A 26,355-nucleotide genomic window follows, 5' to 3' on the forward strand; every position below is an offset into this window, starting at 1 on the left:
CTAAGCTAAACTGTACAGGAGTGATGGTGAACCTCTGATATACATAACTGTATATTAACAGTATTACCAACATACTAGGGGTGTCACAATTCATCGATTCATGACATGCCTACTCATGTGCTGATTTATCATTGTATTCTGGATCAGTTTTCAAAAGGCAATATTTATGCACTCTTGCAATAGCCTGTATCATTTCAGGATAGGCTAATCTCTCAAACATTATGAGATCTTCTTAGCAATGCTAACAATAATATCATTTGGCAAATCTGACTATAGTTGAGAAGCAGAGTCAAATAAGTCTTTGCTAATAATTGTTTCTCAACTGATTCTGCATCCTTAACTGTTCAATTTTCTTTGGAGACCAAAGATTTGCTGGACTAGGCTTGTATGTTGGCTACAGGGGCGTACTGTTAAAACACTGACTTGTTAAGGCTGACCATGTTTTGAAAAAGCTGCATGAATACAACAAACACAAATATAGAACTGAACTGTTTATTATAATAATAACATATTATTTCAACATGTTTTACATTTTAAAACAATGACAATACAATGATAAAATGACCCGCTCGGACCCCCGTGTCCGACCTACACAAACATGCTGCATCAACAGAACCTAAAAATAATTACAATGATGTATCTTGTGTTAAATAATAAAACAAACACAACCTATGTGGTTGCAAGTGAAAAATGAGTATGAAATTTGTGAAATAAAACATAGAACATCTGATACAAACATGAGATGAAAGGGAGATAAAAAAATAGTCACTTGTATTTATTACCAAAATGCACTTTTAATACGAGATTTCTTGAATGTAGTTTGTGAGATGTTGAGCTACGTGGAACAGACTTCTCAAGCTAAGTTTGTTCATCTAGGTCATAACAAAATGAACACATACATGAAGCGTGGCTTGTCATTAACAGGTGACAATGAATGCTTAAAACATTATTCTTTATGAATTGTCGTGATTTCATTGTAAAAGATTTGAATGTTAAGCTCATTTCTAGTGACAGGTCAGTGAAGAACCAACAGTTATTGCCCTATCAAAAGTGCAGTAGTTGAATACAAATATACAAAAGGCATGTGTCGTGGAATCTCCCCGTCCGCTGCAGTGAGAAGAGGCTCTCCACAGTCAGCGCTCAGTGTCCTGCCTACAGTATGTGCTATGTGACAAGCTGCCTACAGTTATTTCCCCTTGGTTGTGCAAGCACTGTCAGCATGAGCTATCTAGATGAGACAGAGCCGACTGGTCCAAGTAGATGATCCCCCAAAGTCACATACATCTCCTAGTACTTCCCTGAGTACTTCTTCACACTGCAAAATAAATTAGATTCTACTAAATATTTTTATCACTCAACATGCTCAACGACAAGAACTACTTCAAATTATGAAAGAGACTTTCTTTTGGAGTTCACAATAATGCAGACATATTCAGGTGTCTAATTAAGCATAGTGCAGATAATGGCAGTAATCAATATAAAAAATACTGAAACAGCTTCAAAATTCTTCTCACAGATATATGATAATTCAACAATTTTGTTGAATTTATTGTAAAGTGACATGGACAAAATAATGCAGCAGTACACATGCAATGGATATGCTACAAGCTATGACAGCAGACCAGAAATATACAATGAAATGGCAGAAATGCTGGTAATTTTATAACAAGAATTTTTTGTGAGCGAAAAAAATGAAGGATAGCAAAGCTCCTCAGACAATGAAAGATATCTAGGATCCTCAAACAAGGATATTGAAAACCTGGCTCCTCAGACAAGGAAAGAGATCCTGGCTCCACAGACAAGGAAAGAGATCCTGGCTCCTCAGACAAGGAAAGAGATCCTGGCTTCTAGGACAAGGAAAGAGATCCTTGTTCCTTGGACAAGAAAAGAGATCCTGAACAGGAATCAGGATCTGATCATCAAACTTAGCTTCATATCCGGCAACTTTAGCTTGGGCCCATTACTACCACTACATGGTCAGCAGCTTTCAATGACAAGACCTCATGCATGACACCAGACACCCTCACTCCTGGACAGGGATTAGTACATGACAGTATCAGCTGTGAGAAGTAGGTCAAAATGGAAGCACTGCAGAAGGAGACCCCAGCTTACAAAGTGTAGATAGCAGTGAGAGAGACAGACAACACACAAGCTTGTCAAACTTTTGACCATCTTGTGATGACATGCAAACTAGCTTGTTGGCCAGTGAGTAATGATGGAGCGCTGAGCGGACTACACAGTGGTGAAATGAAGGACCTGATGCTGTACTCACCCCCCTGCTTGTTGCATCTGCCCTCTCAGTCTGATGATTAGAAACACACAATCTCAGTATACCAACAGTCAACACAAAGACATACAACATTAACACAACCTAGCACAAAATACTTTATGTCATTTGGTTTTCTTGGCATTAAATAGAAACATTTGGAAAACACATCTAGAAAGGTGACTTCAGATCATGATCAAACAAGTGAAAAATAATCCAGATGAAATAATTACAGATTACAAGAACAATAAATATGACAAAATGGATCGCTGTTGAGGTATTAGATAGGATAGGTATCATGTTTTAGAATAAGAACAAAAGGTTCAGAAGACAGAAAATACTAAAGAAAGAGTCATTTTGTAAGTAAATATGCTTAAGACAAACAGGAGTGGCCTATTGAACTGCCACACACCAAAACCACAAAGTTACACAAGTTAGGACAAATCGTTATCCTTCCACTGTATAAGGTTCTTTGAAATTAGAATAAAAGGGTACATAGATCATGCACACAAACTACCATGCCAACACAATGTATCCAAATGTACTTTTCTAGGTAGATTATTCAATAAATACTGATCTTTTCCTTTAAACTTTTCACTTCAGTTTGATGAAGGGACAAATATGGTCAAAGTTTGACAACAGATCAGCAATAAAATGTAAGTGAAGAGAAGGTTCTTGATAAAGACCAAAAATATATAACAAATCAAGGAAACAGAGTAACTTCCTTAACACTACAGCTTTTTTCAATACCCAAAATTCCATATGCAAACTTGGTTGGAAATCATCACCAAACTTCTTTATTACTTGTATGTGATTCACAAGCCCATCTCAAATCAAAGGATCACAATTTGCAGAGTTCTCAATTTGCTTTAACTAACCAATAAACAAACCACTCCACTGAATCTGATCATAGATATAAGTACTACACCTACACAACTGTAAACTTTCGCGTTCCAACTCTGACTGTAACATGACCTACCACGACAATCTTCATCTCAGTGTCCTAGCACTGAGAAACACACAATGAAGAAAAATCACTCTTAACAAAACTAGATCCTGAAGTCCAATATACCAGCTTCTGTATGAAATCAAGCAAAAAAACCCATCTCCATGCTAAGAATGTTAATATGAAACAAGACTTGAAGGGTCATAGTGACCTAGGTCATCCAGTGTGAATGTCATGCTAGGTTAGGGTCAAGGCAGCAGGCTGTTAGGCACAGCCTTAGTCAGAGAAGAATGTGATTTATTGTTAGGTATGTACAACAACAAAATCACTAGTCTTCCAGACTAAGACTGAGAGTTAATGGTAGCAAGCATCCATCACCAGGTGGTAAGTATCAGTTGCAGATCAGGCAATTAAACAAGCATCTAGCCAACACCATCTAGCCAACACCATAACTAATTACAATTGCAAACACTCCATGGTAGTAGAAATTCCCCAACACCTTCAATTAACAAATGATATCCCGGGACTTAGAAGAACATTGTAAAGATTGAATTTTCCAAGCCATAGGAAGAGAATAAAACTTAGTTGATGTATCAAAACTACCCAACAAGCAGTTACAAGCAGCACAAGAAACCAGTTCCACTATGTCAGGTGTTACAAGTTAGGGCATATTACTGAACTCAAATTGTTAGATCCATGCCTTAAGGGAACCATGCAAAGTCGCAGCAAGATTTTTACGCTATCACTAACCAATGTTAATCCGAGCACCTGACAAGATTCCAGAGTTAATCCACTAGCAGGGGAGAGATGTTATCAGACATGGTAGGAGTCAAGAGTCAAGCATCTACTTGTCTATCACAGTACAAGATACAGTCTCAACAAGTAGAGAATTAGAAAGCTTTCAGTTAGTGTTGCTTATCTGTCTGAAATGATTCAATTCCTTTGAAGTAAATAGATCTATATTCCAAAAATAGGAAATCAAAAGATCAAAAAGGAAATTATTAATAATTTCATTTTTGTGTCTCAAAATTTGGAAAACAAATTGATAATCAATGAATGCTTTTTTTGGCCTGCTCTACTTGTGAGACTGACTAGCTTGACTATATTGTTAGGTACTGGTTATACAAGCTTAGTATTTGTAAAGGCTCACCTCATCTGCAGCAAGTACTGAGCGTTTTGTATCTGGTCGGGGGTTCCTGTAATAGTGATGATTCGGTCATTGGAGCCTGGTAGGGCCTCATCAATCACGATCTGAGCATTTGACTGGCGGCGAATATCCATGATACGACTACCACCTTTGCCAATGATTGCACCAGCCATCTGAAACACATGAAGAAAGAAGTGTCATTCTCCGCTCATTTCTGCCATGATAGAAATTTGAAAATAAACAATATGTCTCCATAACATTTTCTGGTAGAATTATTATTCTGCATAAAAATTTATAATGACAAGTCAACTATACTAATATGAAAGAACCGGGTGTTCTTCAACTTCTTTTGAGTAGCATAACATGTGATTTCTTATTCTTTTTCATTTTGAATAATAGTTATCATAAGGACAAAATCATAGAGCCTTTTTCGAAGCTGTTGATTTTTTTAGAGAGCCATCATTCTTACATCTTTTGGAATGGTGACTTGTGTGGAGTTTGTTTTTTCATCAAACATCATCCCCTGGTTCCCCATGCCACCCTGGAACAAGGATAAACAGTCAAACATAAAAAAAATGTAAACACAGCATATTCACAAGGTACAAGTAGCAAGCATCGAAGATATCAAGGGACACACTTTCATTTGAATCGTTATCTTAAATAGAATATTAATAACTATATCTGTCAATGAAGTTGTGATCAGGCCACTGCACAAATTGCTGACATGACAACAACTGGTACATCAACTCACCATATCATCCCCGAAGTCATGCATCCCTCCTCCCTGGTTGAAGCTTCCTCCCATCCCTGCAGACACAAAAGCCATACAGACAATATACATTAGCAGTCCAGTACAACACATGCTCTACAAAGTCAGCTTACTTATTCAGGACTAATATCACAAAATGGAAACTTCAAAGAAGGTTTTTTGACATCAAGTGAGGGAAAAAAAAAAAAATTCAATATGAAGAACATCTTGTCACACAACATAAAACTGGTTGCATGCTTTCATAAACTCACTTGTGATAAGCCTACAGATCAAAGAAAATAGAAGTAAGTGAATTGATAAAGATATATTGAAGTAATAGCAATTGTTCTGACCTTGGTCAACATCAGCAAGTAGAGATTTGGGAGAGGAGAAGTCCCCCTGGCCACCTCCGCCTCCACGGTTCATGTTCCCTCCACCGCCGCCCATATTGCCATTTGGAGACCCCCTGGAATACATTCAAAAACATGTTAAAGCAAGGATCACTGACATGAAGATAAGGTTTCATTTCAGCAAGTTCGGTACTGCACCCTTTCGAGAATTATTCATGGAAGAGGCCCCCAAGAATGAGCTTCACACATTTTACCCATGTGGGAGATCTAATCAAGGACTTTGGCGTAATGAGCACCACTATATAGTTTAACCACTATTCAACCCAAGTTATCATTAGAATAATAATAAATAATTAACATTAACTTGATAACAAACTTAGATATTTGTGTACACCTCCATGAAGAAAGATAAATCCCAACTGAAGAGAAACATAGATAACTGAAGACTCATATACCTCATTCCTCCACGTCCTCCCATGCTGCCTCGACTTGTTCCTTGTCCGAACGCCATTCCAAAGGAGCCTCCCCCCATTTCACTCATGTCATTGTCCATTCCTCCTCCCATGCCCCCCATACCACCACCCATACCTCCTCGCATCCCCCCTCTGCCCATCATCCCCCCTCGGCCCCGTCCTCCACGGCCAAAACCCATGTTCATCCCTCCACCCATACCAAAATCATTCATCCCCATTCGGCCCCTGAAAGAAAATCAAAAAGTATTTAATGATATTTATTTCAGTGAAAATACCAATTAATTCAATATCCAAAATAAATAATTATATTTTGCAATTTAAACGAATATGCAAATTTACCACCATCTACATAAGAAAATAAATGGTGTCGTGACTGACCTTCCACCTCTCATTCCGAAGTTTCCTCTGGGTGGGGGAGGAGGAGCTCCCCGTGGGCCTCCCTTGCCTCGGCCACCTTCAGCAGATGTGAAGCCACCATATTCATGTGCAAAGAACTCATCATAATTGTGAGGGTCGTATGGCTGGATGGGCCCTTTAGGTGGAGCCTAGGAAGAGTTGAAACACATATACTTATTATCTAGATGCAGGTTTCGTGAATACACAAAGTTATTCCATTTAAACTACACATATCAGTACTATCACATGAAGAAAGGTTTGACATTATATGCATAAAGATAAGCTAATGATTTACGAGCAGTAAAGTTCAGTCTCACCTGCTGTAGAGTTTCAAACACCTCCTCAATACAACCAACGACAATTTTGGGCTTGCCAGAGATCATCACCACCCGATCTGTGGACTGTGGACAGCACTGCGAGTACACTTTAATGTTAGCTCCAGTTTTCTGAAACAATTTAGGCAAGATAAAGACAACATGATCTGGTCCATATTAGCATAATTGTATTGTGTCACCAAAGGATTACTGACATCAGCATAAGACAGACACAGGTCCCCATATACAATGAGCAGCATAAAATGTTATGGCAAAGATGGAGGACACAAATCAATGTTATAAATTGAAGAAGGTCCTCAAGAATTAATATTTCTAATTACAACCACAGTGGGTGTTTGACAAAGTACATCATGTAAGCTAAACAGTGTAATATTCAGCAAACTATGGGGTGCTGTTTTGAATGCTGACCCACCTCTCTAAGTTCTTTGATCTTAAAGCCGGCTCGGCCAATGATGCATCCTGCCTGACTCTGGTGAACCAGCATCCGCATCTCACAGTCGAAGTCCAAGTCATCATGATTCTTGTACTGGTGTACAATGGACAGCATGAGTACACAATGACATAGTAACTTGTTCAATGCAAAACATAAACATCACACTTGGGCAATGATAATGTCCATTTCAAGTATAACATTGCAAGAATCATTGGACTTTCATCATTAGCCACAACAGGATAGTGTGCTAACATATATCAAAAGAGGTAAACTGGCGGAAGTGAATAAATGCTATTTCACATTGATCTATCATCACTACAATTCCAGGAATGAAAAAAAGAAGGAATTTCTTGAGTGCAATGTCAGCTCAACATTGATAGTTACAATTGCAAAAAATCATGGAAGTATTTCTATTCCATCTGGTGCAGGCATAAAACTAGAGTTATATTGTCTCCGCAACAGCTAATGTTGGCAGCGGGAATCACACTGGCAATGTCAGGCATGTCCACAAGCCATATTTAGCTTTCAGGAAAAACCAAGACACCATTTCCTTGAGTCAACTATTGTAGGATCCAGAATAAAGGTGCGTTGGAACGTGATCACTGCCACATCAGTTAATAGATTAATGTTCTGATAGATTTCTGCAATTTAATTCTTTATAACTTTATCTTATTAAATATACAAAAATACAAACATGGCTGTATTGTTAATCATTTCTGGTGATAAAAGTAACTAAATTTTCCTGTGAAGTATCAATATTGCGTTGTCATGGTGAAAGCGTACCTCTTCCAGATTGGGAATGACATCAAGTATACACTCCAGTACGGTGCCGAGGTCTGCGCTGACGGAGAGAATGCTGCAACAGTAGTATGATCACAGTTACAGGGTCGTCAGAGATGCACACAAGACACAACACAACATTCACGCTATGTGTAAGATCTACAAATACCAGATGTTAAATTCTCCTTGTTGGACTCGGACTTGAAGAGTAAAATTTTTGTTAACTCAAAACAAAACAAAATGTGTTTAATATGCATACCATGCTAACTTCTGTAACTTTTTCATGTACTTTAACTGTATTTCTTTAAACAAATGACAACACATAAAAGAAATTAAATCCAAAACAATTCACGGCATTCATTGCTGGCAGGCATGACTTCGGGTAATTTTATGAGGTCAGAAAAAAAGTCTGGCCAAGGAACTTTCTTCTTATTTCAATTTTATTACAAGGGCACACTCTGGAGCTTATAAAGGGTTCAGAGGAAGTGTTTTCCCCCACAAAATCCAACAACCCCTTGAATACCCCCCTCAAACTGGGCAGTAGGCTGTGCGGGTGTAACCAACTGATGTAGACAGGGTGCATACCGTTCCGGACCGTCGCTATCTGGTACCGTTACTGTGGCTTTGAACTTCAGAGGGCGAACCATGATTCCGTGTCAAGGACATTCAGACAATCAGGGTCAAGGCCATTGTTTGATGGGCGGGCGGGCGAGAGTTTGGGGTGGCGAGGAGGAAGGAAGGGTACAAGAATAATTATCAGATCTTCTACACAAAATATATGGGCAAGGATCATACTTAGTCATTCTGTTACTCACATTCTGAGAAAATAAAAAGGCATGTCATTATCCAAGAATAAGCAAAAATTGAAGCATGGTAATGACACAATGTTCTAAATGGGCTCTATAAATGGGCTATTTGATTACATTTGGCCAGAGTGGATGGCCCCAAACAACTGGAGGACCCCAGGCAAGAGGAGGAACAGGGCCAAAATCATTGTATTATATATCAAATTACCTTCAAAAGGAAATATTTTATCTACATGTTTTCTTTGTGATTATCTCATTTTTTAATTTCATTTACTTATTTTTTTTCAATTTATTGCATAACAGTGTCCAAGCCAAACTAAAGTTAAACATCTTAAAGGGTTCAAACAATTATGTTTCATGTAACAATTTTGTTTAACATATATGATTGTACGGGAATAATCCACAAACCAGTGATACCTAAGGACAACTAACTGCTTTGGAGGTATACACTTGCAGCAAAACAATCACTGTAGAGCTACAGCAGAGGACGTGGACTCTGTTGAGCGACATATTGGACACCTCAGGCAGTGCCTGCAAAGCTTTAGTTGGAAGTACTATGAACTTCATGATATGTCAGAAAACATAGTTTTCAGGGGTTTGGTGTACTGTCACTTCAAACTTTTGTATTAGTCAAACTGTTGACATGTGCTATAATGATGTGCATGTGATATGTTATCTCTTACAGAAATTGAAAACAGTAACAAGGGGAGTAACCTTAGTCTGTTCATATAATACTCACATCACTTCGAAGACGTTTGATATTCACTCCTCCTTTGCCAATAATGGCACCTGCATTCTGAAAACAGAAACTTCCTTTTGAAATACTGGGGACAAAATTCATAACTATCAAATAATATCAAATAGGAATAAAACAAGAACAACAAACAAACTTGTTCTTTTGTAACTAACCATCTTTCTTTGTATGAAACAGAGACATTAAAGTTTCACCCAAAGTGGCAATCTGATAATACTCAATTGGAAGGGATGCAGGTTGTATTGTCTTATGGCTGACTGGCAGAGATATGTACACGCAACTGTAAAGAGTGTTATTTCAAATATAGTTCTGAACTGCATCTGTGACCCCATCCCCTTGTATGACTGTATGAATCTTGAGTCATCTGGCTTGAAATCACTAATTAGATATAGGCTACTTCTACAGTTCAACAGTTGGAAAACAGATTAAGATTCTGAAACTCATAATCTTTTCTTCCTTATATTCTTGGGTTCAGACTAGCTACATCACTACTGATGATACATGCTGAATATTATCTTACAGGAAAATCTGACTATAACTAAAATAAGTGGCACGTCTAGCATGTCCAGCTGAGAAATTGTTGCAGAGTGGCTTCAGATTTTCCTTCAACTTTCTAATCGATAAAAAATGACTTAGGAATAGTTTTGCAGCAAGAATACAGCAGATGCAGAGCTTGCTTCACTATCTCATCAAGATCCAATCACGCTGCTCTGAGCTTCTTGTAATGGTAACACAATTATAGCGACAATCACTCAAGTCCCTTTGGTCTCAAAAACATTCCTACCCCATTAGCAAGGAGAGTTCCGTATGGTGATTTATTGCCATATTTGAGGCAGTGTATGGAGGCGATGTAAGGAACATGGTCAATCCAACAACATGAATAAATCATTGTCCCCAATACTGCCATTGTTGTTCAACAGATCAGCAACACCCAAAGCTCTCGATTAACTCACAACATTGCACAGGTGAAATACTAATGGCAGCCAAATGAATTTGTGGCAAACAGTTTACCTGAATTATTCATTAAGATCCTATAAATAGACCATTAACCTCCTACATTATAAAGATTTAATCTTTGTTGCATTGTTTGGAGACTTCAGGTGCTAAGGGTTAATCTGGTTCCGAGTCCCACCCCCAAGACAGAAGTGGACACAGGATGCTTGTTCATTGACATCTTCCACCGGCACACAGGTGAACAATAGCCCAAGGAGATGGACGGCACAGCATGGGGGACTGATGTGGACATTAACCACTTAAAGGCCACGGTCAACAGCTCTTCATCCAACTTGGGCACGTGCCCCATTATAGAAGGCTGCTCTCTGACTACTGGTTCTATTGTACAGCCCTATAATGACTCACATACAAGATGACTAGCAGAAGCTAACACATGAGTAAGATCTTGTTCAGACTTTTAACAGAGAAAAAAACCTATCCAACTGAAGTGTTATTGCAAATAATCACCAGGACACAAGGACACAAGGATCTACAATAAACTAATATTAACATTTTGAAACGACACATCAGTACATTAACAGAAAGATAAGCATGTATCATTTTGTTTCTCAGCTGCCTGGGGTATCATAATGCAACTAACCTTGCTTTGTATGAGCACTCGCAGATCCACCTTGGGTCCCTCCCCTCTCTGCCGCTTGGGGGCACCACAGTTCCCTTCCTCCTCTTCTCCACCTTCATCTAGGGGGCGTTTCATTCTGCCTGAAAGGACAAAGTTTTTACATGTAGTAATAATATTAACAACAGCTAGTACATAAGAAGCCTCACATCTCAGCGCCTGATAAATTGCTAAAATACAATTTGATGCAAATTAATTTGTGTGCTACCTACTTTTTATATTGTGAACATAATAAACACAAGCTCACATAAGCGATTGCAGGGAAAGAAATACAATCCAAACAAAACTTGTGATAAATGCACTTGACTCCCTCAGAAAAGAATGTCTCCCTATGGCTTTGAATTGCTTATTCATTATTTTCCCACCCCGCTATCCACCTTAACTGACAAATCCAGTACGCAGCAGATGTGCAGCTATGTTCAACCATGGTGTTGAGGGCTTCAAACTTGATCTAGCACATATCTGGCACACTTTAACAAGGATATTTCCATATGTATGAGCAAGTGAGACAGATATGAACAAGAAAAGGAAACTAGTTTTACCTGTGTTAGCATAGACAATGATTAAAGACTTGAGCAGGTGGTCGACTGGTGACCTCCCACCTCACCATGACCGGTTGTCATGCAAGAGGCACCACCTCCAACATATTAATATCCTAACAACTGCTATTCACTTAATTTGCTGGAGAGTAGGCACCTGTTTAGTTGATTACATCCCAGCAGAAGCTGAATAATTGATAGATGTGGCATGCTAGCACCTCAGGCAGGCCCCAGGTAGCCAACAACATACACCTTACACAAATTTTAATACCAGAAATTTGACGAGGAGATATATCAGACACTAACACAACACAGTGATTTAAAAAAACACAAAATTAAAGAGAGAGAATTTCTGATTCAATGTAAGTCTAATCATTGTTATAAAAGTGTATCGTATTATTTCCTTCAGCATCATTGTTTCAAATTTCCTTCTAAATGCTTGAACTAATCTAAAAAGCCATTTGGCCTATTATCAATACTGGTAATTTCTAACTTGGCTATCCACGGCCATCAAGTCAAGACATGGAGCCAGTCAGTCTGGTGGGCTGGACGCACTAATTTAAAAAACTAATGCTACCCAATATTGGCCATCTTGAGCGGACAGAAGCCTTAAAAGCAGAGCCATTATGATCGGTAACATGGTCAATGGAACCTGGTCTTTCTTACTGTGGGAAAGAAAAGGCTGGGGAACAAAGAGCCTGTTACTACACTCTGCTACCTGAGCAGACAAATATTGGTGGTGGAAGCCAAAATCAATCTCTAAGTCTGCCTGGGATTGTGTGGATTTAATTTTTCTGTTATTCCCTTTCTTTGCATTGTTTCTCTGTTCCTTTTCATTAATAATTTCATCTGTTGACCTTTCTTTTCAAATTTTGTTCATTCACTCTGTGTTGCTTGATACTGCTTGTGGCATTTCCCAGGTATGAATAAACTATAGCAAACTGGATAGCAAAAGGAGTTCTACAAAAGATTGCATTATTTATTTCTTGACGATCAGGTAGATGTCTTGTTGCAAATGTAAAATGGCCTCATCAGCGGAAAGTCGTGTTGATCAACGAAGAACAAAACAGCAGGAAGCATAAGGGGGATTTCCAACTAAACAATTCACTAACCAAACAAAACATTATTTAGACACAATAGGTAACAAGGCAGAAAATATTTCCAAATAAATATAAATGAAACCTAATTTCCAGAATAGAAGACAGGACAACAAAGAGATCCTGTCTAATCAGTTTGGGATACAAAAGAAAGGTTTAGCCGAGATTAACCTGGCCTCAAATATCCCCCACCTAAGATCTGTAGTTGAGTATTTAGCATCATTAGATGAAGCTATTGATCGCCTGGTCCCTTAGTGTCAGACCCCCACAAACAAAGGCAATTTTTTGTTTGATTCATTGTTTTACATTCTGAGGCTGAGCAAACATAGAGGCCTGTTGCAGGACCTGGACTTCCAATAATCAGGTGATGGTTAGATTTGATAACTGGAGGTGGCACACGCCATCATAATCTGACTGATTATCTTCATCAACCTGTGATAGCCAAACTTGAGGCTCAGTTAATACAAAACTGGACAGACAACCATAGACCAGAAGGACATTTCATGAGCACTTATTCGGTAATAGTACAAGAAGTATGCAACAAAGATGTTCATTTTTGAAGACAATTGTTACTATAGTGCAATCAGCTAACCATGTACAACTTGGCCATTTCATGTGTTTACTAAGTCGCGAGAAAGCGACTTTGAGGGTCTTCTCACTAAAAGATTACTTGGAGGGTCTTCTCACTAAACTACAAGATTTTAAATACTTTTCAGAAGCCATTTCACATATGTGCCTTTGGGTTCTGCAGTTCCATACAAAACTATCCAACCAAATTTCAGTTTGACAGCAATATTTCTATTCTGTGGAACAGTATCAGGTAAAGGGAGCCTTATGTTCGATTTTGGCATCAATACCTGGAGGTGAAAATCAATGTGTTTTGATTGATCACACAGTGGACACGCAGTCTCTGGCAACTCACAGCCAATTAGAACTCAGAGCAGCTACTAGCCTGGCAAGCCATTTCCCTCATTTCAAACCAAAGCTTATTCTATCACCAGCAATGGTTATTAATCAAATCTGTCGAAATAAAACTTGTTTTAGTTTCCAATTAAGGTAAGAATTTCCATGAAAACTGTGTTATTTCAGCATGGAGTCGGCCTCAATTGCTACCTGCATCAAACTGACGGTAATTGTTTTCTGTTGAGGTTTACAAGAGTATCAGAACTCATGTAATCTGAATTAACTCTGCAGACATTTGAATGCCATCTACTAAACTACATCGACATATAACCAAATCTGTTGGTTTGACACAATCATGGTTTGCGATGTAATTGTGGAAATTATCACTGTATCATGCTAGAAGTCCTTGCACAGCAAACCTACAAATACTTAAGAAATTACTAAGATAATCCATGTATTGGTTATTGATGATCTTCAACAAATATTTACTCGAAAGACAAACAAATGGAGCCTATGCTTGGAGTCAGTTTCCACTAGAACCACCTGGAGGAGCACGTCTCCTGTCTGATCAATAAGACACACATGGTCTGGACACATGACTGGGTGGTAGGGTCGAAACGATACAGCAAGGTGATGATACAACATGTATCGCGATATGCATATTTACGCCAAATTGTGTGGAAACGTTTTGACTCTTAATATTTCAGATCAGGTTCAAAAGGAAAAGCTAGCTGTAGACACATGTCCGTAGCGAATATTCTTATTAGTGAACTTGAAATGCTAATTACTGTATAACACATTTTGCAATATTTGACTGACAAAGATGCTGGGGTTCATTAAACTGATACAGAATAAAAGATGCATCATGTATTGTATCGTGTATCGTATCGTTTCTACTCAACTGGATGGGCCAGGCATTACAGAGACACTCTATATCTGACCATCAACTAACAACTATAAAAACATGTTTTAATTCAACAAATATCAAATGAAAATGATATTCTTTAAGTAGAAGTCCAGCTATTCCAATTTCCCTGAGAGTTCTGCCAAGACCTACAAGCCCACTTACTGCCATCATGAACTGTGATGTAGTGAACAGCACATAGAAATTGTAAACTAGCCCCTACAATAAAAGCAGTCTCCCTACTGTGCAGAGCAAATGAGGCCTACCATTACTACTTTCAAAGTCCTACTCCTGGCAGAGGCTATTACCACTGACTTTATAGATTGGTATGGGAAGCATAAATGACTAGACATTACTTCATGTTTATACATGATGCATGATTCTCATTAACTGTGGGCAATAGAAGTGTTTCCAAATAACAGTTCAAGATAGTTACCCCTACAATCCAGTCACCATTACAACATGTTTATACATGATGCACAACTACATTATCCCATAGTCGGATGATTCACTCAGAACAATCATGAACATTCTGTTCAAGTACCTGGAACTCACTAATAGTTCTGGTTAACAGTTGATGAAAATCCACAACATACACATTTACTGGGCTAACACATATCATACAGCTTTCACTAATGGAAATCGGCTCCTGCTAAAGCCTCTAGCACTGCTACTATAGGCGATCAATGCTATATGTGAAGCCTGAGTGTATTTAGAAAAGATTAAAAGCAATTAATGCATGACTGAGACAGGTATTGACGATGCCAGCCATGTGATAACCAGAAACAAAGGTCCAATGCTGAGTTACAATGTATGGTCGACCACAGAGGTGTTTAAACAAGGGGTGATGGTTGGGTAGTCAATACCCATTACTCCAGGGTCAGATGATCGAAACAGTTTCATTTCATTGTTAAACAAGCCATTGTTATAAGTGCTTTGTTTGACTACACATAGCATAATGGCCACATTTAGGACAGTGAGCCTGAATGGGCCTTCATGTCTTCCCACCCATGATCAAGTTATTATCATCAGCCAGGTATGAAGGCCAGCCGTTAGATCAGGCTGCGGAACAATATGCACTCGTTGCCACATAAATACTTTATGCCGCTCTTGTGCATATGCTCCAAGACACAGTAGCCTGACACAAGTAGCAACAGACTACTGGGAGAGTGGGACAGCAACAATGTAGTCTCCATCAGCAGATCTCTACCATTATGCTGTTGCATGACAACTGACAAACATGGCCCATACAAATTTGTCTGCTTTGTCTCATCAGTATTTCAGTTTTGGACAAAGCCGTTTGAACCTGTTTGAAGGACAAATGCAGTTAGAGCATTGCAAGACGTGTTCAGAACAGATCAATTTTATGGTTCAAGCAGAGCAGAAGCAGCAATCTTCAAGTCTGGACTTGTTTGAACACCTAATGGTCATGTAATTTAAGATAACATTTCCCACAAATTTTTCTGCAGCAAAATGTGTATGATAAAGAAACAAAATTATTTATTAATGATGCCAGTTCCTGACAGTAAGATAAGAAACATTTATGACCTTGATCCAAATGACCTTTGAATCACCTTCATAAAAAAAATTACTTTGCAAACAGGTATAAAACAGAAGTCCAAACCTGAAACCAGCCATTCAAAATTAAGAATTCTTTTTACTCATAAACATCGTTGTATTTGTCATTTTGGGTACTTCATGTAACAATGTTGTATAATTGACATAACTTTAAGATCATTAGGCCTGATATCTAATTCATGAGTTACACTACACCAACCAAACAGTGACTATAAAGTCACCAGCTAACCTGACAATATATGCCCTCAGAAAGCCATTCGCTGCGGCTAGCCTTACCTGGTTTGACTGAGACATGACAAACAAGAGGATCATATTTCCCCATCCCCCCATCACCCTTGCCTCTCCCTTTTCACCCACAACAGGTGAGCATTAACAGACAAGATAAGTGCACTCATCACATTTCCAATTAGTTAAGTAATGACTGATGTGGACACTGTAAAAGCCGCTCGGGAGGCTCTCTGGTGTCTCCTGCTCATCAGAACAGAGTGTAGGGTTACTCTTGCTCTGGGGTGTGGTGTGGTGTGTGTGTGTGTCCTGCTGGGAAGGTACAACTGCTGTTCAGGTGGGGGAATCACCTGGACACTGGGAAGCTAGCACAGGAGGGCTGCTAATACCTACTAATGATCAACTTGGGTTATTACTATAAAGGCCAAAATGTTTGACAGTGCTGATTGTAACGTCCGACCTACTGGGGATTACTCAAAAGCAATGAAGCATGAGATACTCTCTGTCAATGAGACAAATATAGTAAGAAGATTTGGGATTGGCCAAATCTGGTTATTTTTACAACAAAGGTCATATAGTGTAATCAGTCCGTAAGATGACAATTATTTCATTGTTTTCAGTTTAAGAAGTGTAATTACTAATCTTAACTAATATAATAAACCAAAGATAACCTGCCATACCATATTTACATATCAGCTACTTTGTTGACAAAATACTGGAACAATCAACATATATTTGCATCCCATGAAAGTACTCCTTAATTTTAATAAATTAGAGGAACACACTACAGTGAAACCTCCTTTTGCTTAATTTACTTGCAAAATCCTGCCATTGGTACAAGCAATAACCTTCTTGATAAACACTGTCATATGCTGACTGACACTTGCATGTAAACTATAGACAAATATTGTATGGTACCTTGGATGTAATGTTAACATTTTTTTTAAAACATACACATACAGAGGTAACAAGCGATAAATTTATCTGAAATCATAACCAAGTATATATACATGTGAAAATCTGTTCAAACTTATATCTTAGCAATACTGTCCTTGGCCATCAAGAACAGCCCCTATTGTGGTTATCAGATTACAGGAAGTCCTTATGACCTTTGATGTCTGGAAATGCATCTATAATATATCCATACAATAAACAATGTACATTCAGCCACACTGCCTCAAAACATGGAATACAAGTCTCGTCGCATGACAGTAAAGCAGCATGCCTTACATGAAATAACAAACAGGATCAAAGTACAAAGGCAAGGGTTGTGAAGATCAGTTTTGTTTATTAATATTGTCAGATGATCTGTATAATAAAATATGATGCTTTTGTTTGTTCTTATCAATATTTTATCATAGTGGAGTCTCCCTCAATCTTAACACTTGCAGAACTCCTCTAAGCCTAAGTCATCAGTGTGATGCAGATGTCCTAAGGTGTGGCTTCAAATAGTTTCACCTTCATCACACACCTACATGTAGTCTATCACATAAGTGGTATATGTCTTGACAGTCATTTCCGTTGTTGATTAAGTATAACATGAGAATCACATAAGACTAGACACAGGCATTACATGTAATCACTGAATTATTATTTACTTCAAAATACTGAAAACTTCACATGAATGAAATACCAAAGAAAAGGGTAAAACAAAGCAGATAACAGGCAAATTCAATTTCTTATTTGGATATGCAGAAATAGGAAGTCTCACCTTTGAAAGAACCTCGGTTTTTGTTTTTATTACTGGTTTATTCATCAAGAATACTAGCCACAAGAGAGGACATAATGGCTGGTGTAAGAATCTATGCTCCAAGTAACAATGACAACTGTTCAGTGTGATTCCTACCTTTTCTACTCAGTCATCATTAATGGCAGAAAATGGACAGTGCTGTTTCTGAGCTAAATATAACTGTCAGCTGAGGTTTGGCTACTTCATTACAGATAAATGATACTAATTCCTTCCAAACAATGCTCCACTTTTAATTCAGCATCACACAGCTATTGTGCATCTTGGACGAGACTACTACAGCCTGGTTTCAAGTTTCTAGTAATTCTGTCTCTGACATTTCCTTCCCCCTTATTCCTGCCATGGGTTCTGATGAGTCATGCAAGATGCTATTTATACCTGGTGATACCTGACGAGTTATATGACAGTGTTAGCTGCACAGGGATCAATTCTTGCTCTTTTAGTCCACATCCACATCCACCCCCACTTCTGTTTTTGCAATGTGTGATAAAGAGACCACTTGACAAAATGACATAAAACCTGGAGTGCGGATACAGCAGTGCCATTATTGTTCCATTGTAACACCAATACCATACAGACAGACAAAGCTGTCAAGGAAAAATGACATCTTTGTCTGTTCAAAATTATTGAATATATCCAAATACGTTTACAGAATTATTAAAGTCCAACTTAGTACAACAGGATCAAAATGATTGCAGAAAATGAGTGAGAAACAAAGACCCAGTCTAATGTCTTACCTGTGCAGGTGAGATAACGAGGCCAGCCTCCTCCCTGATGGCAGGTGCTCACAGGTACAACTATCGTGTTTGGTACCCCATCTTGTTACTGCTACAGGCAGCAAACACCCCCTCCCTCCCTCTGTTGGTCTTTCTCCCCGAACTGACGAGGGGCAACTGACAGAATGCCTACCTGGACAGGTAATGTAGCCCAAGCATGCAAACTACCTGTAAATGATCAGGTTGTCTCTACCTTCACCAACCCTGCTGTTGACAATCTGTCACCTAGCAACAGCCAATCAGAATGTGCCAGCATCCTGGTTGTTAAATGATGCAGATGAAATGCGGGTTCATTGAGCTGAGTATGTACGTAGACAGGTGTGGCAGGGAACCTTGGGTAGCCGGACACAGGGAGGGGGCAAAATACGGGGATTAAAGGGGAGGGGCTCAACACAGGTGTTTGTCAGAAAGGGAATACTGCAATTATTGTCATTCACAATTTACATGTTTGAGAATTTACATCCTATGACAGGAATTCCACATCCATATAAGGAAGGAAAGACAAATGTGTTCGAAAATGACAATGGGAAAAAGACCATACAGAAAGTGTATCTAAAGCACTGAGTAAATGAGAGTGCATCTGCCCTTTGAATGCATCAAGGAGGTGGCCCGGTGCAATGCATTTTAATGTCAATACGTGGTTACATTTGCTTGTCATATTACAGAAATACATCAGCAGCAGAAATACTAGGGTAGCTTTGTACCTTCATACACATAGACAAATATTCGTGGGTCTGTACCATTTATGTCTATCATTCCTAAAAGTTTAACTTTACCCAAAGAAGACATTCTACACCTTCTTTCATAATTCCCAAAGATTATTCATGTCAAAGAGACAAGTAATACACCTGATCTTCTGCTGATGGGCAGATTAATAAGATTGCTGACCTGCAAAAGGATTTCACTTAATTCCAGTTTATTCAACGAAGCACTCCTCTTTTGGAATAGGTTTGATGCATTAGATATGCATCAATTTCCATTTTTACAAACAAGTTACATCACCTATTTCAATTATGCTTTCAAGTTGCTTGAAGAGTTACCAGTTTCACACAAGGCACTATAAGTATTCTGAGGTGTCGAGAGATCCAACCCCCAACACAATAGGAAATTTGTGACAATGGTTCTCACCCCAAACCCCCATTCACCTGTATCCCTTCTACCTTTGTAGTCTATATTGGCCTGCCTTAGGGGTAATTAGACATCTGGAAAGTTGTTGTACAGGATATTCCCTTCTCTAGCACAAATCTCATCAGTTTTCATCAGAATGTACAGTCATGCTGTCACTATAAATTCACAAAAGCCAATAAAAGTTTTCTCACACAAAACCCCATGCCAGTGTATTAAAGTAATGATATGCTGTTTGACAAACATTCATCAACAATGTGATGCAGGAAGCATACTGTGAAGGGTATTTGTTTGGCGATGAACACGAGATGGGAGATGATTTCCTGCAACTGAAGTTGGCAATACAGATCAGTGCGAAGACCGTGGACCCCTTGGGACAAAAACATTAAGTGAAGAAAATTGGATGACTAAATTAAGAGCTATTATTGAAGCAATCTTTTCTCCAGGTGCAAAACCAACCAATGAATTCGAACTCATTGTTATAAATGATGGAGTCAGACTTCCCCAAACAAACAATGTTGATCACACTTGCAACAAAGACAAATTTCTGTATTGAGACTGTCCACTGAGGCATAACCACTGCCATGCATTCATTGCATTTAGGACTGACAGTACAACAAATGACAAAGGAATGATCTCTATTACCATTGAGGAATACATGAAACATTTCATTGTTCGCAAAATGCAGTTTAATACCATCACAATTGATTATTACACCTCCAGGGCACACGCTTTGATCAATTAAAAAACAATTAACTAAAACCCAAGTTGCATCATCACATAAAAGATGCAAGGTTTTTGTCCTTACTGAGAATTATATGACACTTCAAGTGAGGCAGAAAATATTTTTTTTCATTGTTTATCACTACAGAAGCATCATTTACAGAGTTGTTCTACAGGCCAGGATCAGCCTGTTCGCTAATCCACTGTGCTGTTTTACGATCATTGTACATGCCATGTTGTTTTTGGGTCAGTAAAAAAATGCTTAAATCTCGAAGTCTTTGAAAGGCATTTAGAAGTAATACAAATTCTCTTCCTTAAATCTTGAAGTTGGTTATGGTAAATTTTCAGTCATACATCCAATCCCTCCTATCACATAATGTAGGTACCCTGTCAGTGTTTTAGACCTGTGTATATGTCTTTGGTTGAGCATGTTATGACTGACTCGAGTCAGAAAGGTAAGTTTCCATACATTGATGACCCCTTTATACTAATTCAGATTTTCACATTCACTTAAAGATGTCACACGACAATGAATAACCCCAAAAGCATGTGCGAACTTACTATTATTTAGAAGGGGAAGGGTACTTAAGAAACAGTTTCCTAAAAGGATGTCATGTTATTCCTCTTTGTGACTGTTTCCACACGTTCATCATATATGTCATCTCCTTTTTGAAAAACTGGTGAAAATACTTTGTGTCATTAGACTGAGAAATACCAATAAAGCTGACATTCATACATTGAAACATTAACCGATATGGTCCATGACTTTCTGTGACTAATAACATTACAGTCCAAGAACAGATCTGCAGTTCACTTTGACATATTTACTGAAACTGGTTAACTGGGAAGCAGTGATTAAGTCAGTATCAAATACAACGATAGACGCAGATTACAATCCTATCATAATGCTGCGATTACTGTGATAGATCAAAGGTAATTTGGGTATTGGCGTTATCCATCAAACTATGCTGCTTGTTGAACCCTCAGGGAATTTTAACGAGTTGAGCTGCACAATATTGCTGAATAATACCTGTATTTATGTCACGCCAGATTGGCTCATACAATCAATGCTAGCAATTTGGAGCTCTGTACAAAACAATCTTTACATGATCAATTCATCATTCTCTTGACGACTTAAATCAAACAATGCAAAATTTCTAGGAACATGTATCAGGCCTACCTTGAGTTCTGGCCCATAACAAGCTTTCCTCGTGGTTGTCACTATACAGCAGCATATTCTCACCATGTACACAACTTGTAAAATGTACACCCACAAAGTATAGGTTTCCATTGAAACGAGCTAAGCATAAAACAAACAGGAGTCATCAGATGACTACAAATCTCCCAGCCCCCACAAAATCGAAAGAACAAATCATCTGACTATTACATTAAGTCCAACTTCATGAGAAAATTTCTATTTAATCCGTCTGTCCGTATACAGGAGTAGTTATTGAGCTATTAAAACAATACCATGGAATTGGGATTCGGAACTTTGTATTTCTATGTCAGGTACACACCAATTTGAACAGTCATGTCAAACTTGTTGCCGGAAACCTAAACTAAAAATCCCTTTATAATAAAAGGCACCAGTCGACCCCCACCCCATAATATGCCAGGGGTATAAAAATGAGTCCCTATTGACTAAAGATTGAGAAAACAATCCTCCAACTTTGCGAATGAGGGGTAATCTCTGAGATACCTGGGCAAGAGACAGATGTGGTTCTGTCCATGTTGCAGCACTTACATGTATGTGGCATGCATGTGCATGTGCTCGTGTGGGCTTGAACTAGTCTAGTAACTGACGATTTTTTAGTGCAAGCCCACTGATATACCATGCCGCAGTTGAACATAAATACTGACTTGCCCTTGTTTTAGCCCCTTAATGCCGAGGGTATCAACAAGTACCATCTTCTGATGTCTTTTAATATGACGCGCCCGGGGATGGAACCCCTGACCTTCCTCTCTCAGGGAGAACACTCAACCACTAGACGACAGAGGCGGTCCAAAACAGTGGAGATGTTCTAGTATTGTCGCAGCAGCTAAAGGTTGGTATTTAACCAAAAAATAAATATGTTGCTACCATTTTTTTTCTGGTGGTAACACTTTCAGGAAAGGCCAAGAAATGTATCATGAAATAAATTTGGTAGTTACTCACTGACAATTTACTCAGTCTCATTATATAATACAAACCTACCTCTTGACTTACAGTAAAATCATGTATGCTACCAACCAAAAAAGCCCTGCAGATGTATGGATTTTTTAAAATACATTTATGGGTACTGAACTCGTAAATCCTACATGGCCAGCAAAGGTATTAAACACTGTGCCAACACCACCTTCAATGTAAATATAGGATATTTTGTCATTCAATACAACCTGATATAGAATTATTTTAATTTGGTTACTATTACAGGGATATATTAGAGAATGATATTGCTAATGGAGCTTGTGTCAGGAAAAAATGTTCACGGCTGCCGAGTAGGGCTCACAAACACATCCATGACAGCCTGTGCACAGACATTTCTCTACAGGGGTTAGATTAAGTCTCTGCATAGATGTCAACCAACCTAACAGATAATATATGGTAATCATCAGCCAACCAAAAACCATAAATCAATGTTTACATTTGCTCTTAACCGTAAGGATTTCACAGTCAAACATTGAATTTACTGTGAAGTTAAGCTCCAAATACTGTCACCCATGGTGTGACATGCAAATCAGACATGCTTTAATAATTATAAATAATAATTCCATACATTCATTAGAAATTTTCTCCTACTTGGAACACAACAGAGTAACCATTTTAGAAAAGGGATATTTTTGGACAAATCATCTATAAAAAAAAGTTTTACTTGATAAGATGTGGACATACTATACTGCCTTCAGTTTTGATAGAATTCCCATTTCTTAATTCCCTAACACTGGCAGTAGCAACATCCCATCTATTCACCCTACACAATAAGCTATTGTTCCCAATTGACTCGGCCAAAGCTTGCTACCAGAAAATGCCATTATTTTGATTTTTTCCCTGAAAAGATTTCATTGAGATTTCACATTTGTCAGAAAAATCCATGATTCTGAGGCGATATTGGACGCTTGCATTGTGGCAGTCACAGGAAGGAAACGAGATCGGGTGTGGATGGGTCCATTATGAGATCAATACAATCCCTGGGTCCAGTTGCCACGATAGCAGCGAAGCATCACCGTACGAATCCTGCACTCTCTGATCCAAGCGTGACGTCGACACTGATGATGCTCGATTCTCACGCCCGGCCTCAGGTGATAAGCATTCAATGGTGCCGAATTAATTTCAAATCAGCATCTAAATCACACGACTGAGCACCTTAATTCCAGCAATTCTCAGCTAAACAGTATTTGCCTTCACTGCAGAAAGCTAAGCCTTCCAATCTCTCTACAAACACACCTGAGCAGGCTGTGATAAACACAAACTTTCATGTATAACTCATAGCTCATTAAGGTAATTTGATAATTCAAGGCATCAAATATCCATGACTGTTTAAACTTTGGATTTTGCATGTGCCCCTGTCAGATGAAAATTTCAAACAACGATAAAAGTTTTTGTGTTGTAAGCTAATATGTTCTCGAGCACATTTTCCAAAGTGGTCATGCTGTGCCAAAACCTTTAGTGTTAAGTTATATCTCTGTAACTTAATTCATAAATCATACCTTAAACATATGGGCTTTTACATTATCAATGATCATGAGCTAGTTTACTGGAAGCTTTTACTCTGGCTTTAGGCTAGTGGTCATAGATACATGCTTCCAGGTGTATTGTTCATATTTCCAGTCAGTGACTTCAAAACACTTGTAGAAAGTCAGCATCAAGTAAAATTTTAGCCTAGAAACCTCAGCTTATGACAGCCAATACAAAGGAGTAAAATCTAGTTAAAAACACAAGGGAGGACAAGTTCAGGAAAGGCACAAAGTCTTATTCTAGCTAAATTATTAATATCATTGATCACCATTGGAAAATACTCCAAAATAATTCAAGTGCCAACAATTTTCCTTATTAGGATAAGTCATAGGTAAATGGCCACCTGAATGTGGAGCAGGCTGTTGTGAAAATTCCTTGAGCTAGTAGCAAAACTGATCATTAACCTTGATGATAACTGACTCATCAAAAAGATTGTATTTGAGTACAAATGGTGATAATTTGCAATATATTGATGGCACAGATCTCTTCACATATGGGCCCCTCCCTGTCATGTGATCATGTCGAGCCAATAATCCTTTCATAATAACACATTCATATTCTTGTCGAATCAAGAAATATCGGCACAACAAAATGAGGTAGTCAATACATCCAGAAATATGTGGATGATAAATGAAAGGAAAAGATCAAGACACATTTTTTTTATTCATTTGATGCCTTGTTCTCAACTCCCCATTGATTAAATTATGTTTTAAAAAACATCATAAGATTTTTAAGATTACTTTTTGCAACATGGCACTTCTATGGTGTGCGAAAGTTGGGTTATATAACACTGCCATACAGTAAATTAATTTCAAGAAGAACTCATATTTCTACCTGGCAATGAAAGATAACCCAGATGGAGCAGGTATGAAGTCTCTGCTGATATTTCCCGTTTAGCTGCAGCATAACCAAACACAGGTGATTAATTGCATTGCCATTTCCACGGCAACACAAGCAACACACCCTGTCACATGAGCTAGAACTGAAACCTCATTATGCCAACTGGTGCTAAATTCTCCATTATCAATCCAGTTTAATGTTCCCATGGTGTGGGGGATGGTATATTTGTATATCATAGGGGAGCAGTATCTGTCAAATTCTTCTGTGTTGTGTTGTGTTGTGTTGTGTTGTGTTGTGTGCAGGACAACCTCATATCTATCTTGAACAAGCTGGACAAAGATGCTAACACAAAAATGTACTGCAGAAATAATTTCTTTGAGCAGATTTTTATTAAAGGAATAACAGCTTCTCCAACAATGGACAAAATGTTTTGAACAGCTGGACACCTGGAGTCAATAATGTTGACACCAACTTCCACTACAGAAACCATTTCTTTGAGTGGCATTTTATTAGTGGAATAACAGCTTTTTACATAACTGACAGGAAAGTTTCGTGTCTTCCACCTTCAAGCATGATATGCAGAAGCTTACTTTGTACTGCTGTTTCAGCTAAACCATGACAAGGAGGATACAGTAAAAGTGGTTTTTTTAATATGGCAACTTTAAAGAATGTCAGAAGATATTCATTTAAGATGTTTTTAAGAGATAGTCATATGTTTAAGTGGCTTCTTAGTATCACAATGGTTTCTGAAAATGTTCATGCAAGAGCCACTCAGTTCCAAGGAAAGAAGGTTAAGTTAGAGGCCAGTTGCTGGTTACTGTTAGGCTGCCTGAAAGTTTCCTCCACCTGCCCCAATGTCTGGCAGATAATTTTAAGACTACTTATGAATTCAGTTTTATTATAAGTCCTTATAGATTCTGAAGTAATTGTTTGCAATATTTCCACTCAATCAAATCCGCGGTCTGTCTATATTTTTTTTGTAATTTTTCAAAATTGATAATGGCTGAATGCAGGCAGGTTACTTTGAAGATGGGCAGGCAACACTTGTGAGTCACCTGCCCGGCTGTCTTTTGAGGTTTTAAAATGATTTCAAACACTCGATATAGTACACTGGTTCCA

General features: G+C 38.3%; 1 protein-coding gene across 4 annotated transcripts in view; it reads right to left on the reverse strand.

Moving 5' to 3' along the window:
- Positions 1-478: 478 nt before the first annotated feature.
- LOC124147108 (heterogeneous nuclear ribonucleoprotein K-like) overlaps positions 479-26,355 on the reverse strand; it is a 56,367-nt gene continuing 30,490 nt past the window's right edge. For 2 of the 4 annotated variants that reach the window (XM_046517731.2, XM_046517730.2), the window contains exons 3-16: positions 11,029-11,147; positions 9,420-9,476; positions 8,460-8,503; positions 7,878-7,950; positions 7,074-7,187; positions 6,644-6,772; positions 6,309-6,475; positions 5,913-6,155; positions 5,461-5,573; positions 5,111-5,166; positions 4,829-4,900; positions 4,363-4,532; positions 2,273-2,302; positions 479-1,315 (exon numbers count right to left, since the gene is read on the reverse strand). In XM_046517731.2, the coding sequence (XP_046373687.1) occupies positions 1,288-1,315; positions 2,273-2,302; positions 4,363-4,532; positions 4,829-4,900; positions 5,111-5,166; positions 5,461-5,573; positions 5,913-6,155; positions 6,309-6,475; positions 6,644-6,772; positions 7,074-7,187; positions 7,878-7,950; positions 8,460-8,503; positions 9,420-9,476; positions 11,029-11,147 (1,415 nt within the window). In that variant the 3' untranslated portion in view covers positions 479-1,287. Of the gene's footprint in view, positions 1,335-2,272; positions 2,303-4,362; positions 4,533-4,828; positions 4,901-5,110; positions 5,167-5,460; positions 5,574-5,912; positions 6,156-6,308; positions 6,476-6,643; positions 6,773-7,073; positions 7,188-7,877; positions 7,951-8,459; positions 8,504-9,419; positions 9,477-11,028; positions 11,148-18,794; positions 18,991-26,355 lie in introns of those variants that run through there. The other 2 variants (XM_046517733.2, XM_046517732.2) reach the window with 2 other exon arrangements.

Source organism: Haliotis rufescens, unplaced genomic scaffold (assembly GCF_023055435.1).
Source record: "Haliotis rufescens isolate VD_foot unplaced genomic scaffold, xgHalRufe1.0.p SCAF_1, whole genome shotgun sequence".
In the NCBI taxonomy this organism is placed as follows: domain Eukaryota; kingdom Metazoa; phylum Mollusca; class Gastropoda; order Lepetellida; family Haliotidae; genus Haliotis; species Haliotis rufescens.